Genomic DNA, 14,265 nt, shown 5'->3' on the forward strand with positions numbered 1-14,265 from the left:
CCAGGCAGAGCTCCTGCAAGCCTTGGACCCTATGACCTACTCAGAGACATTCTCAAAACCAGGGACCCTAACAGTCATCCAGACGATTCTTAGTAAGGCTGTAAAACAAGCCATCGGCAGCTGTCACATGCACTTGTCCAAGTGCATAGTCATATGGGTACGCCATGAGGGGAGCAAGGATGCACAGTGGCTCCTAACAACGAACTCTCTGGCTTGATTCAGTCTTAAACCTTTGCTGTTTTATTCTAGTCATTTACTTGACTTCAACTCCCTCCATCGCCCTCACACACGCAAAGGTCTAGCCTTTGCTCCATCTCTTCTTCCCCGGGAGGTATGAAGAAATAGATTAAGCAGCTTTTAGGTGAGGTGCAGGTTGCTCTCCACGATTGTGTCACAACTGTCTTGGAAGGCAGTGAATGGTGTCACAAATTTAATAGAGGATACTTACACAGGGAAGTGAGACACCGGCCCTAGTACCCCCCCTAAGCTGTACACAGAGGAGCTGGGATGTTCCCCAATCAGTCAGGAGACTGTTATAACCGGGCTTAGGAAATGGTAAGAGTGCTTGCTTCACAAATACAGGGGCCAGAATGTGAACCCCCAGCACCCCTACAAAAAGCCAGGCATGGCTGCCTGTGTGTGTGAGTGAGCCTATCATTGGGGAGCAGAGACAGGAGGGTGGCAGAAGCTTTCTGACCAGCCTAGCTGAAATGGCAAGCTTTTGATTCAGTGAGAGACTTTGTCTTGTAAGAATAAGATGGAAAGCAATAAAGGAAGATACCTGATGCTTGCTCTCGCCTCTATGGGTGCAGCATGGGCACGTGCCACACGCTCACAGACACATACCACATGCAAACTGGACACCCACATCACATTCCTGTTCTGATGGTTTGTGCAAAGCATAGGACCCATGGTCACCCGGCGCCTTAGCAGATGGAATTTGATCTACCTTGCCCACCCAGGTCCGTGTGTACTCCCTGGGCCTGGAGACAACCTTGTAGGGTATGGTCTGCCCATAGTGGACACCAGTGAGCCTAAAGCAGGTCTTAGGTTGGGGGAAGGAGAAGACTACAGCTTACTTCCTGGTTTTCCTCTGCACCCATGACAGCAGGGTCTTGATGGCCTTCCTCTGGTCTTTCACTGCCACTGCCACACTCCTCTCTGTGGTGGGGGTTGGTGGGTAGGAAGAATCTGAGTCGGTGCCCCCGGAGCCAGGTGACAAGCTGGAAGATGGAGAACTCCTGCTGAGGTTGCCCGTGAGCTCCTTTATCTAGAGAGAAAAGGGCATATCAGACCCAGTGATCCACGGGGACTCCTGGCCAGTGGGTCCCTTAGACCTGCCACAAGACCCTGGTTGGAAAGTCCAGCTTATATAGTCTTGGTTCTCAGTATGTGGGAAGTTCTTCTGAGATTCCTGTAGCTCTCATCAGTCTAGGCATACATATTCTCCCTGACCAGACTATCTGTTCTGTTCCACTATAGCCTGGCACTCCCAGAATGCATCATGCCCCTGTTCTGTTCCACTATAGCCTGGCACTCCCAGAATGCATCATGCCCCTGTTCTGTTCCACTATAGCCTGGCACTCCCAGAATGCATCATGCCCCTGTTCTGTTCCACTATAGCCTGGCACTCCCAGAATGCATCATGCCCCTGTTCTGTTCCACTATAGCCTGGCACTCCCAGAATGCATCATGCCCCTGTTCTGTTCCACTATAGCCTGGCACTCCAGAATGCATCATGTCCCTGTTCTGTTCCACTATAGCCTGGCACTCCCAGAATGCATCATGCCTCTGTTCTGTTCCACTATAGCCTGGCACTCCCAGAATGCATCATGCCCCTGTTCTGTTCCACTATAGCCTGGCACTCCCAGAATGCATCATGCTTCTGTTCTGTTCCACTATAGCCTGGCACTCCCAGAATGCATCATGCCCCTGTTCTGTTCCACTATAGCCTGGCACTCCCAGAATGCATCATGCTTCTGTTCTGTTCCACTATAGTCTGGCACTCCCAGAATGCATCATGCTTCTGTTCTGTTCCACTATTAGCCTGGCACTCCAGAATGCATCATGCCCCTGTTCTGTTCCACTATAGCCTGGCACTCCCAGAATGCATCATGCCCCTGTTCTGTTCCACTATAGCCTGGCACTCCCAGAATGCATCATGCCCCTGTTCTGTTCCACTATAGCCTGGCACTCCCAGAATGCAGCATACTCCTGTCAAGCTTCTCTGCCTCATTCTGGGCCTGCTGGCTCATTCCTCCACCATTGAACTATTACCATGGGGTACATGTGAGAAATGCAGAAGCCCAGGCCTGTCCCAGAGCCACCTACAGATTTAGGAGGCATCTTAGCATCAAGCCCTTGTAATTCATATGCATAATAAATCTGAGAAGCACACTCTTACCCACCTTTCAAACCCCTGCTCAGGTCACTCCCTTGGTTATGGTTTTCCTCATTCTGCTCATTTTGGTAGTAAAGTTGTCCCCGCTTAGAGCTCTTGCAAAGACTTGCTCACACCCCATTTGTGACCTGCATCCTATAGTAACATGGAATCCGTGTGTCTTTGCGGTTCCCCTCCAAGGAGAGTCCCACCTCCCTCACATCTGCGATACTGAAGAAACTCAACAGACCTCTGTCGAAGGAGTGAAGGAGGCTCTGAAGCCTATTTAAGGCATTCAACGCCTTTCCTGGTGTTCCCAGCATCCCTCAGGAAGCCGGGCTACAGAGTGACCAAGTCCCGTGTAAACTTGGCACAGTGGGTGAAGCCCTCACCCACTGCATATCTTGTGGGAACTGAGGCCCAAGTTCACGGCTGATGACGAAAGGGATCCACAGTGCATGTGCCTCTCTGGACAACGCCAGCTCCAAAGCCCCGGAGAACCTCCCCCTACCGGATCGCCTTTGTAACTAAACAATAAGCCCCGGTCTTCACTTCCCAGTTCTCACCAGAAAGCGGAGTAATGCGAATCAATGGAAACTAAGTCTCAGGGTGTCCCTTGATGTGAGCGTGCCGCTCTGTGGTTAGACCGCTCAAGATGATGCCCGAGTGTCCCGGAGAGCGAGCGGCAGGCTTACCTGGAAGAAGAGGATGATATTCCATATCAGCCCGAGAACCAGCGAGGGGTTGCCGTCAGCTATCTCTGCCGCGTCGATGCTAACCAGCTTGACCTGGAAAGAAACCACTAATGAGCACGAAGCTCCGAGAGGTCTGACTGACCACCGTCCCCGCCCTCTGAAGCCTGACGCTGCTTGCTGCATGATGGTGTGTGTCGTGGCCAAAAGCCACCTCTCAGGGACACCTATGTACAAAACTGTATTTGACCGAAACATGTAGTGCTTACAATGTGCGGACGCCACCCTAAAGTCTTATAAGTACTTGTGAGTATTGGCTCGGTTTACCCCAACCACAGGCCTATCGTGCAGGCACCTCTTTTACAGACACTCGGCGTTAGCAGAGCATCCAGAGAGCTCTTGATAGCTAAAACCTGCTTTAAAAAATGCAGGTGCACAATTCCAATGTGCCCGAGCCTTAAGTCTGCAGTTCCTGCCATTCTGTTCCATAAAGGGAGAGCAAGAGCCCCGGGAAGATCATCTGCATGCCACGTGAACTCCACTGAACCTCCTGATTTAGCACACCCTTGACCGACAGAACACAGACATCAGCCATCAGAAAAATGAACAGTGAGCCCATCACAGCCAGGGACTCCACGTTTACACAAACTGTCCTATGGCGCAGCTATGTAGCGTGTCAACCTGAGAAACCGCACTGACGATACTGTCTGTTTCACCTGTGTCTGACCAGGCGAAGATGTTCCCAGTGAACCCTAAAACTGCTTGGAGCCCCTGGACCTGCAGCATCCCAGAACCTAGTTAGGGAGCTATGTCTCCCTGACACCCACAGTCTGCCTCTCATGCCTGTGCATGTGGAAGCCAGCGAGGTTGATGTCAGGTGTCCCACTCTATCAGGCCCCACCTTAATTTTAATTAATTATTTTTTTATTTACTTATTTTATTTATCCTTGGGACAGGGTCTCACTACTTTGTCTTGGCCAACCTAGAACTTGCTATGTAAACCAGGCTGCCGTTGAACTCAGAGATCTGCCTGCCTCTACCTCCCAAGTATTGGGACTAAAGGTTTGCCGTTGCAGGTCCAACGTCTACACCTGAGTTTTTTGTTGTTGTTGTTTTTGAGACAGGGTCTCTTAATGGACTTGGAACTCACTGATTTGGCTACACCGACTGCCCGACAAGCTCTGGGTGTCCTCCTGTCTCTGTTCCTACCTTGCCTGGGGAGGGCTGGGATTACAGCACCGAGGTTTTTTTTTTTTTTTTTTTTCCTTCGAGCTGAGGACCCGAACCCAGGGCCTTGCGCTTGCATGGGGCAAGCACTCTACCACTGAGCTAAATCCCCAACCCCTGTATTTTTTTTTAATGTAGGTTTTAGCTATCTAGTATCATAACTCAGGTCCTCTTAAGCAGCAAGTACTTAACCCACCCTGCGAAGCCCATTCTGCACTTCAAAGCACACGGAGTGTCCCATGCAGGCTCAGGATGGACGGTCAGTGCTTACAGCCATTAGTGTGTTCTCAGTCCAGCGGTCACCCTCCTGCCAACCTCTCTGAAAGGGCCGCGGAGTGAGAGGTTGAGCAGGACTGTGCAAGCTCTGGTCTCTGTCCCATTTCCTCTCCTCGTTGGACAGCACGCCATACATGTGCATAGCCGTCTTCAGGGGATGTAATGGGGATAAAGTGAGCTCACCAGAGCAACCTTTAAAACCCACCCTGCAAACCTTATCCCGGGACACTTGGGGAAGGAACGTCTTAGAGAGGTTGTCTGTCGTACAGCAGTTTCTCACTCCACCCTCCCTTTCTTGTCATGAGCCTTTAAACTGCCTTGGCTCACATCTCTGATCTTATCGGTTTATTGAGGGCTCTGACAACATCAGTTAGGCCTGGGGTAGCCTAATTGAGACTGACTACCCAGCTCCCTAGTTGACGGGCCGTTCACGGCCGCTGCCAAGAAGGTAATTGAGACAACACGGGCTCATCGCCGGCAGACTGGAAGCCAGGAAGGAAGTTGTCAATACTGCGAGGGATACAACCCATCAAACTCAGAGCCAATCTTCCGTCCAAGCTCCCCCAGCCGCACTCAGCGCACATAACCAATCACTTGTTGAAACTCTCCTGCTTTCCTACTCCCAAGTCCTTCCTGGAAGCATCCTCTGGCCTGCAGTTTATAGAGTGTGGTAGCCTAGTGAACTACAAGTACTTAAGGGGCTCTGTCATCCTCATCTTCAGAGCGCAGTCCTCCCCGGAGGTCAGAGCCTTCTACTGTCCTTGGCGATGAACAGACGATAATGATAATAATCTCCGTGCTTCAGTTCTTTGGGGACAGCTTTCCCCCCTCTCCCCGCTAACCCAGCTTGCTCTGCCACCCTCAATACAAATGAGCCCGCTGGGTTATGGACCAGCCTTGGTCTTCTCTGAGCTGACAGGTTTAGAGGAGTGACTCAGGAGCCTTCCTGACAACGGTTTCCCCTACAGGGCACCGACTATTGCAGGTGGCTTCCTGAGTTAGTCTCTCCAATGCTCTCCATGTACCCATTTCAAAGGTGACAAAGCCAAGGCTCAGCCCGAGTGGCTTACTGAGGTCCCAGAGCTGGTCTCATGTGGCGGGCTCTCCATAACCCACAGTTGGAGAGAGAAGGGCGCACACTGGCTGGTCCCAGGACCCCAGAACAAGAGGGTGGGTTGCTGTTTGTACCTACTTCCCAGCTCTGGGCACTGCCACCAGCAGAGCCGCTGAGGCCGGTCCTCCTAGGAATCCAGGCAGTGGCACAAAGAGGGACAGATAAGGCTCCCTAAGTCACATTGTGGATTCTCGGAATGGGACACAGCTTGCCTCCGGGGGCTTACCATCTTCTCTCCATCATCATCTTCCTCCCGGATCATCACATCCCTGGACCACTTCACACTTCACTGGGAAATGGACCCAAATGAGGCCCTGAACCACCACGCACCCACGTTGGGACGTTTCTAAATGTTTTATGAAGAATAACTAACTGAAGGGAAGGCGGGCTCAGCGGTCTGTGGTGCTGCACAGTCACTAGAGCAGACAGCCTGGGAAAGGCTCACACTCGAAGGTCGGGAGGCCGGGCCTCAGCCTTGGCCGTGCTTTTCTGTGGTACCACATATGTTCAGTTCGTCCCTGGCAGGAGCACCTCACATGCAGACTCCGCAGGCCATACGTTCTCCTCTCTGTGGGACCGAGGCTCCTCCTCATGCCCTGGAGCGCCAAGCAGCGTGTTGCCTGCAAGAGTGTTGTTCTTTCCTCTGGACCCCAAGCATCCTCAAGGCTTACGTGCATCTTAGGTAACTCATTCTCCCCAATGCTAGGCACAGCCCAGATCCACGACGACGCTCGGAGGCAAGCCTATGGCCTGCCTGAGTAACTGTGACCAGAGTCACCCACATGGGCATTACTAGTGGGAGATGATCTCAAGGTGAACGAGGGCGGAAGAAACGTAACCAGGGCAGCTGCTTGAAGCCACACCTCTTCTCCCAAGTAAGGCTCCTTTGGAATTCAGAGGAGACACCGCGCTTCCTCAGATTTATGCTAATGATGGAACACGGGTGGGTGGTGCCACAAGGGAGTTCAGTCAGTCAAGTCAGTGAAGTGGCAGAAACAGGGCCACGGAGCCCTTGGCAGGGGTGGGCACACCGCCTCCTCCTCCTCAAAAGTGCTCTGAGGAAGGTCTGTCTCTGATCCTTCTATTTAGAGAGGTATATGATTTCTCCACAGTCCCTAGAAGTGAGTGGGGAGGCCGGGATTGGAAACCCGGGACCTAGTCATCCTAAGGCAAAGTGGATCCTTGTTCAAGAGAGGCTGACGTGTTCCTGAGCCCACAGAGTGACTTTGGGAAGTGCTCGTATTTATACTTCACTGTGTTTAAAGCTTCACTGAGCTGCGGTTGACGGGCTGTTTAAGCCTCCCATTTAGAGCATTCGGTTCAGTGGGTTTGGTGTATTTGCAGACATGTGTAAAGACCACTGCAGCAGATTGCAGAACACAGTCGCCATTTGTAAGAGCAGCCCTGGACCCACTAGCTGTCAGCTAGCATCCCTCCGCCTCCTCTTAGGGCCGAACCATCACTAATCTAGCTTTCTCTAAAGCCACCTCTCCATCCCAGAAATTTCACACGGGTGGGATCACATAAGAAGCACCCTTTATATCTGTCTGCCTTTGTCACTGGGTATACTGCGATTGGGGCCCCGTGCCCTAACACACACCAGCACCAACTTATTTTCCACAACCAATATTCCCCAAGAGCGCCGATCCATCTGTCAGCTGTTAAGTTCCTGGTCTGTTCGCACCTTTGGACTCCGGTATCCAATACGCACTGGGGTGTTCAGTGGTCACCGTCACCTAAAGCTCTTACATCCAGGTCTTTCTCTACTGTGTGGCAATTGGGAGACAGATCCCACTTCCCTGTGGTGGTAAATGCGCTCCCCACAGCTCTTGCTTCTGGACTGTGGCTCAGCCTCAGGGTTGGCACCCACATTAATTCAGCTTGAGATGACATTAAAGTGGTGAGCGCTTTCCCCAGGCTCCATCATCGACTGTCCAGGTCCCTTCATGAGCTACTGGACAGCCTCACCTGTGACGGTTTACATATGCTTGGCCCAGGGAGTGGTACTATTAGAAGGTGTGGCCTTGTTAGAGGAAGTGTGTCACTGTGGGGTGGGCTTGGAGACCCTCCTCCTAGCTGCCTGAGGATGCTCAGTCTGTTCCTAGCTTCCTTCAGAGGAAGATGTAGAACTCTCAGCTCCTCCTGCACCATGCCTGCCTGGATGCTGCCATGCTCCTGCCTTGATGATAATGGACTGACCCTCTGAACCTGTAAGCCAGCCCCAATTAAATGTTGTCCTTATAAGACTTACATTGGTCACGGTATCTGTTCACAGCAATGAGACCCTAACTAAGACATTACCCAATACTCTCTCTGCTGAGGTAGCACACACACATCTGCTTGGCTTGCACACACGACCTCAAAGGACCCGCACTTTAGGGGTCAGGCCAGACAAGCTGAACACTGTCCTGAAACAAACCTAGTGAACTGGGGCTTTAGGGATGCCTCCTGTGAAAGACAAGAAAGAGATCCAAATGCAGATCTGGAAATCTCTATGACAGCGAGGCCGCTGCTTTTGCCTCTGCCACACTGAGCACCCTGTCCTTAAGTTCTAAGAGAGAGATACATTCTAGTGATCAGTCCCAAATGTCTGAGAACCGACCAGCCACTGGCCTTCTCCCACACTGCCTATCCACAGGCGCAAACATGGTGGGCAGGGTGTGGGGGCCACATCTTAAAATGTAGCTTCTCCGGGTGACTTCCCTTCACCCTAAGCCTGGGAGAGCTTAGCTATGCCCCCTAGAGACCAACACCAGAGTCCAATCCCACTCTTTCTTTCCAAGGCAAGCTTGTGTTGCCCAGACAGGCTTCAAACACTTACATTGCTATCTTCCAGAAACTTGAGTGCTTTTGCTATGTTGTTCAACCGAAAAATACGATGTGATGAGGATTTGTATTCATGTAGCTGTAAAACAAAAGACCAAAAGACCAGCTAAGCCAGCACCAATGCAGTAGCGTCCCACGACCACAGGGGGCGCCTTTCCTTTATCTTTATCACTCACTTTTGGAGGTTAGGGACAGCGTTGAAAAGAGTCACCAACCAAAGAGCACGCAGGGGCTGGACCTAGGCCCCCTACACATTTGTAGCAGATGTGCAGCTTGGTCTTCATGTGGGCCCCCTAACAACTGGAGCAGGGGCTGTCTCTGACTCTGTTGTCTGCCATTGGATCCCCTTCTCCTAGCTGGACTGCCTGGTTGGACCTCAATGGGGGAGGATGTGCTTAATGCTACTGCAGACTTAATGTCCTAGGGCAGGCTGGTACTCATGGGGGCTTCCCCTTCTCTGAGAAGTGGAGTAGGTAATAGGGGGGAGGAGAAATTGTGAGGATGGTACTAGAAGTGGGGGCAGTCTTCGACCAGGATGTAAATTGAATAAGTATAAGTGAATGAATGGATGGATGAATGAATGAATGAATGAATGAATGAATGAAAAAGACTCATAATGGAGGCATGCAAATGTCACTATGATCCTAGGGGAGGCTTGGCTGGCTGGAGCTGGTCGATGGGGAATCTTGACATGGGACAACTGTGTCTAGTCTTCTCTCCAACCAGCTCCTGCTTGTTCACCCCATCCCCACACCCCCGCCACCACTCCGGAACCACAGTAACATGGTCTCATAGCACAAGTGACTATTGGCTCAGGGGATCCAGCTTGCCCTCCGAGTCATCACTTAGCTCAGCCTCCCCTATAGCAGCGGATGTGGCTGGGTTTTCAGAAGGAGCATTGGGGGAGGACACACAAAGGCCAGCTGCAGACTGCAGGCTGCAGCTCAGTGTGGGCTCTACTCAGAGTACCAACCGCGAGTTCATGTTACACACACAGGCCAATCCCACTGGGGAAGACCTGGCGCGCTCTCCTAATGCGCTGTGGAGGAGGACTGTTCTTTGCTGAGCTGCGGGATCAAAGGTGAAGGCCGTGGGAGGCTGTTGCCAACGTGCCCTGGCTTCAAAGTGGGAGCATGTCTCCAGAGAACACTGAACAAGAAGTGGACGCTTTCTTACAAAGCCTTGTGGGAACCCTGCAGCTTGCTCACCGAGACCTGCTGGGAACGCCTCGTGCAGCTTTGCACAGCTTTCTCCCTTGAGTGACCTCACGGCCATCTTCTACTTTGTGGGAGAGAAAGCCCAGGTGAGAATGAGTGTGGCAGGTCTCAGCCACAGGAATCTGACAGGTCATGGTTTTGTTTGTTTGTTTTGCGTTCAAGTGAGGGTTTCTCTGGGCCACCCAGGCTGTCCTGGAACTGCTTCTGTAGACCAGGCTGGCCTTGAACTCAGAGAGTCATCTGCCTCTGCCTCCTGAGTGTGGGGATTAAAGGCATCCACCATGAGGCTGGGTGGGAAGTAGCGCTTTTAAAGCCAGGTCCAGAGCAGACGGCCCTTGTCACTTCCTCACGGGCATAACGGGACCACCAAGGCCAAATCAAACACTCACCCCAGAGCCAGTTTCTCAATGTAAACATCTGGCACTTAAATGAAATATTTTACTTTTATTTGTGTGTGTGCATGCAGATGCCAATGGAAGAGGAAGCCTGAACAGTGCTTTGAACCCTCTGGGGCTGGAGTTACAGGGGGTCGGGAGTCACTTGCTGGGGATGCTGTGACTCAAACTCTGCAAATGCCACAAACACGCTTAACCACTAAGCCATTTCTCCAGCCCCTATGACTGGCATCTTGGACTGGATCAACTTGCCACCTGGGGTGGGGAACACCTGACTATGCTTGGGGACATTTGTGGTTGCTATAGGGACAGTTGCTGCATTGAGAGGTTATCTACTCTTCTCCGGCAGACACAGGAAGGCCTTCCCTGACTCTCAGTTGTCACTCTGGATAGCAGGGTGCTTGGCCAGCTAACTTGAATGGTCCAGGTTCAGGTCTTAGCCGTCACAGGCTCACTGAAAACACTGGCCATTCATTTACTAATCTACCTACCAAAATACGTTTGCTTTTATTTTTTTTTAAATTTATTTATTTATTATATAGAAGTACACTGTAGCTGTCCTCAGACACACCAGAAGAGGGCATCAGATCTCATTACAGATGGTTGTGAGCCACCATGTGGTTGCTGGGATTTGAACTCAGGACCTCTGGAAGAGCAGTCAGTGAGATGTTTCTGAGCCATTTCTCCAGCCCAAACATTTGCTTTTAAAAAAGACAAACAACAAACTGAAACAGATATAGGCCAGCAAGATGGCTCAGTAGCTAAAAGTCCTTGTCACACAAGCCTGATGACCCGAGCTTGATTCCAGGAACCTACAATGGAAGGAGAGAACTAACTTCCTCAGGATGTCCTCTGACCTCTCTCTGTATACCCTATGGCATGCGTATGACGCCCCCACACGTGTGCATGCCAATGCACAATAATGAAATAATAATAATAATAATAATAATAATAATAATAATAATAATAATAATAATAAAAGAAAAACAGAAATCACTCGGCTACCATCATTCATAGCATTCATTTTCTTTAAGAGTCACATATCTTTATTTTATGGGCATGAGTCCATGTGTGTACTGTGCCTTGTACATGCAGTGCCCACAAAGGCCAGAAGAGGGCGCCAGAAGAGGGCACCATAAGATCCCCTGGAACTGGAGTTGAGAACAGTTGTGGGCTGCCATGTGTGTGCTGAGAACTGAACCTGGGTCCTCTACAAGAGCAGCCAGTGCTCTTAACCGCTGAGCCATCTCTCCAGCCCCCACCTTATGTGAGCGAGGTCATCCTCTAGCATTTCCCGATACCTATCAAGCTACACTGTCTGGGTGTGTGTATCCATTTACGTCCATGTCATGGCTGCATCGGGAATGTTCCCCCAAGACCCACACACTAAAGGCTCCGGCTGCTATTGGCCTATACGCACCAGGCTATGGAGCTACAGGCTACTGATGTAAACTTTAGGAGGACCTGGTGGAAGGAAGTTAGATCTTTGGGGTTGTGACCTCGAGGATAACATTAGGATCCCTGACCCCCTTCTCTTTGCCTCCATGAGATGAGAAGTTTCCCTGTTACGCATTCTCATGACGTGCTGTCTTGTCTCAGACCCAATGCTTCAGGACCAAGTGACCACAGACACCTCTGGAGCCATGAGCCCAAAGTCTAAGTCCCTTCCTCCTTAAACTTTTTTTTGTTTGTTTGGTTGGTTGGTTTGTTTTGTTTTGTTTTGTGTTTGTTTTATCTGTGGTGTTTAGTCACAGTGACAGAATCTGATGCCCGAATGGGAATGGAGAACCTCAGTAGTGCTTCCTTCTGTAATGTCCCCAACCCTATTGTAACAACATACCAGATTTCGCCCAGAGAGAACTTCTAACAAAGCCATTAGGATTTTGCCATCTTGGATATCAACAAACAGGTCCGTAACTTCTAGAGGTGGGTCGCACTGTGGGACAGGAGGAAAAGAAGAAGGCAATTAACGACCTGGGGGATCTCCATGGTTCTTGCTCAAGAGCAAAATGTGCAGGCCAAGGGTCATCCGAGGAGGCAGAAGCCTATCGCCCTGGAAGGGACCTCTGGCTGGCAGGGGTAGCACGGCCTGGCAGGAGAGCCATACAAGAGATTCGGCAACCAGGGGCTGATTAGCTGACTCTGATAGCTCACCTGCCATGAGATCTCAGACTCAAAGACTGGATCACATTCAGGTTTCTGTTGAAAAGAAATGGCATGCCTTTATAGGATTCCAAAGCCTAAAAAAATCCTAGGTCCGGGTGATGGCTCAGTTGATAAAGCATTTGCAACACGAGCGTGAGGACCTGGGTTCGATCCCTTGGTGCCCACATAAAAAGCTGGGCATGACGGTACACATTTATTATCCCAGTGGAGGGGGGATGTGCAGACCAGAGGGTCCCTGAAGCTTGCTAACCAACCAGCTTTGCTGAATCAGTAAGTCCCAGTTCCAAGAAACTCTGTCAAAAAACAAGGTGGGTTGCTACAGAGAAACAACTCTGGAGGCTGACCTCTGGCATTCACGTGCACCCATATTCTACCCATAGACACACACGACAATACACCACATGTAAAATCCATTAGGCTCACGGGAAATGATCCAGTGCAAGCCCTCACTTCGGATTTGGAGAAACCGAGGCTCAGAGAGGCTGGATGGCCATCACAGGGCTATTTGGTGAAATCCTGTTTCCGTCATCTGTCCTTCAATGGTTGCAATGAATGCGACAGAGAAAGCCATGCATTTGTGAGCTTCTGCAGCCTCGATCTGAATCCTTCCTTCCCTTTGTCCAGAATCACTCATTACATATAAGCACACTGTCGCTGTCTTCAGACGCACCAGAAGAGGGCATCGGATCTCATTACAGATGGTTGTGAGCCACCATGTGGTTGCTGGGATTTGAACTCAGGACTTCTGGAAGAGTACTCAGTGCTCTTAACTGCTGAGCCATCTCTCCGGCCTGACTGGGTGCTTCTTAAACCCCAGGGTCAATGAGAAACAGGATGCAGTGGCCCTGGCTAACTGGGGCAGTGGCAGCTCTCCCCAGCACACACCCAGTGGTAAGGAAAATCTTAATACAGTGTTAGCTTAGTCAGTACCTTCTCCTCTGGGAAAGCCTCCTTCCTTCTCTGGCCCCTTGGTGGGTCTGTGTTCTACTGTTTATTAAGGAAGGTGGCATTTCCTCACCCTTTATATGAGTCCCAGTCCCCTGCCCCTGTTAGTGAAAATACAGGATGAGGCTACTACCTACAGGTGTACGAAAAAGGGCACTGCCCCCACAGCGCCTGGTGAGTTTGAGCCAAACGGCCAGATATTTTCTTTGCAAGCTTTGCAGCCTCGGGCACATTCCAGGCCTGGCAGACTGCTTCCTTTTAAAAGACCCCAACACCCTTGATGAATGGGCTAACAAAATTTCCAGTTACCCGCCTGACAGAGCTAGAGTCTGGCTTGGGATTTAAACCCAAAGGCTAATTTCCATTGGCTGTTTCTGGAAGGCCTCTGCAGCAGCATCAAACAGGACCTTGGCTAGAGTCCACAGCTGGATGGCAGGGGGTAAGAACCCACTCCAGCCCAAACACTCCCTGGACCAACATTCCCCAGGCTTCAGGAGTCTGCTATGGCCGGAACCCCAGCACACCCCACCTCCCCAAGGGCTTTCTGCATGATTGAACTCCTTCTGTAAATTAAGGGATTTTTCCAGAAGCCAGAGACTCAGTAAATATTCCTGACAGCCTTCAAATTGTAGTTAAGCCCAACTCACCAAGGACTTCCTAGGTTTCTTCGGCTTAAAGGTTGTTTTTTAAAGTCTCGGGGCTAGAAATGGGGCTGTTAATTTCTCTCTGCTAGCAAGAGGGCCGCATCACTCTCAGGTGCTGTCTGATTTATCCTCAGAACGGGTGCTACCTGCTACCTACCCCCCCCCAAGAAAAGGGGACAAGGGCAGGCCCCGCCAAGGAGAATGCCTTTGACATGGCAAATACTTGCTCAAAGGGGTTCACACTGGGTGGTTGGTGAGTGTGGAGTTACACGACTCTCTGCTCTTTTCGGTATTTATTTATTTTTACTACAAAAAGAAAGACCTCCTGGCTCTACCCAGTCTCCTGCTAGGAATTCTCAGCCAGGCTGACCTGCATCAGGCAT

At 50.8% G+C, this 14,265-nt stretch overlaps 1 protein-coding gene across 3 annotated transcripts in view; it reads right to left on the minus strand.

Moving 5' to 3' along the window:
* Clmn (calmin) overlaps nt 1-14,265 on the minus strand; it is a 93,718-nt gene that overhangs the window by 18,821 nt on the left and 60,632 nt on the right. For all 3 annotated transcript variants that reach the window (XM_032908330.1, XM_032908329.1, XM_032908331.1), the window contains exons 3-6: nt 11,968-12,063; nt 8,511-8,594; nt 3,076-3,168; nt 1,080-1,270 (exon numbers count right to left, since the gene is read on the minus strand). In XM_032908330.1, the coding sequence (XP_032764221.1) occupies nt 1,080-1,270; nt 3,076-3,168; nt 8,511-8,594; nt 11,968-12,063 (464 nt within the window). The remainder of the gene's footprint in view (nt 1-1,079; nt 1,271-3,075; nt 3,169-8,510; nt 8,595-11,967; nt 12,064-14,265) is intronic.

The sequence above is a fragment of the Rattus rattus genome, chromosome 7 (genome assembly GCF_011064425.1).
Source record: "Rattus rattus isolate New Zealand chromosome 7, Rrattus_CSIRO_v1, whole genome shotgun sequence".
In the NCBI taxonomy this organism is placed as follows: domain Eukaryota; kingdom Metazoa; phylum Chordata; class Mammalia; order Rodentia; family Muridae; genus Rattus; species Rattus rattus.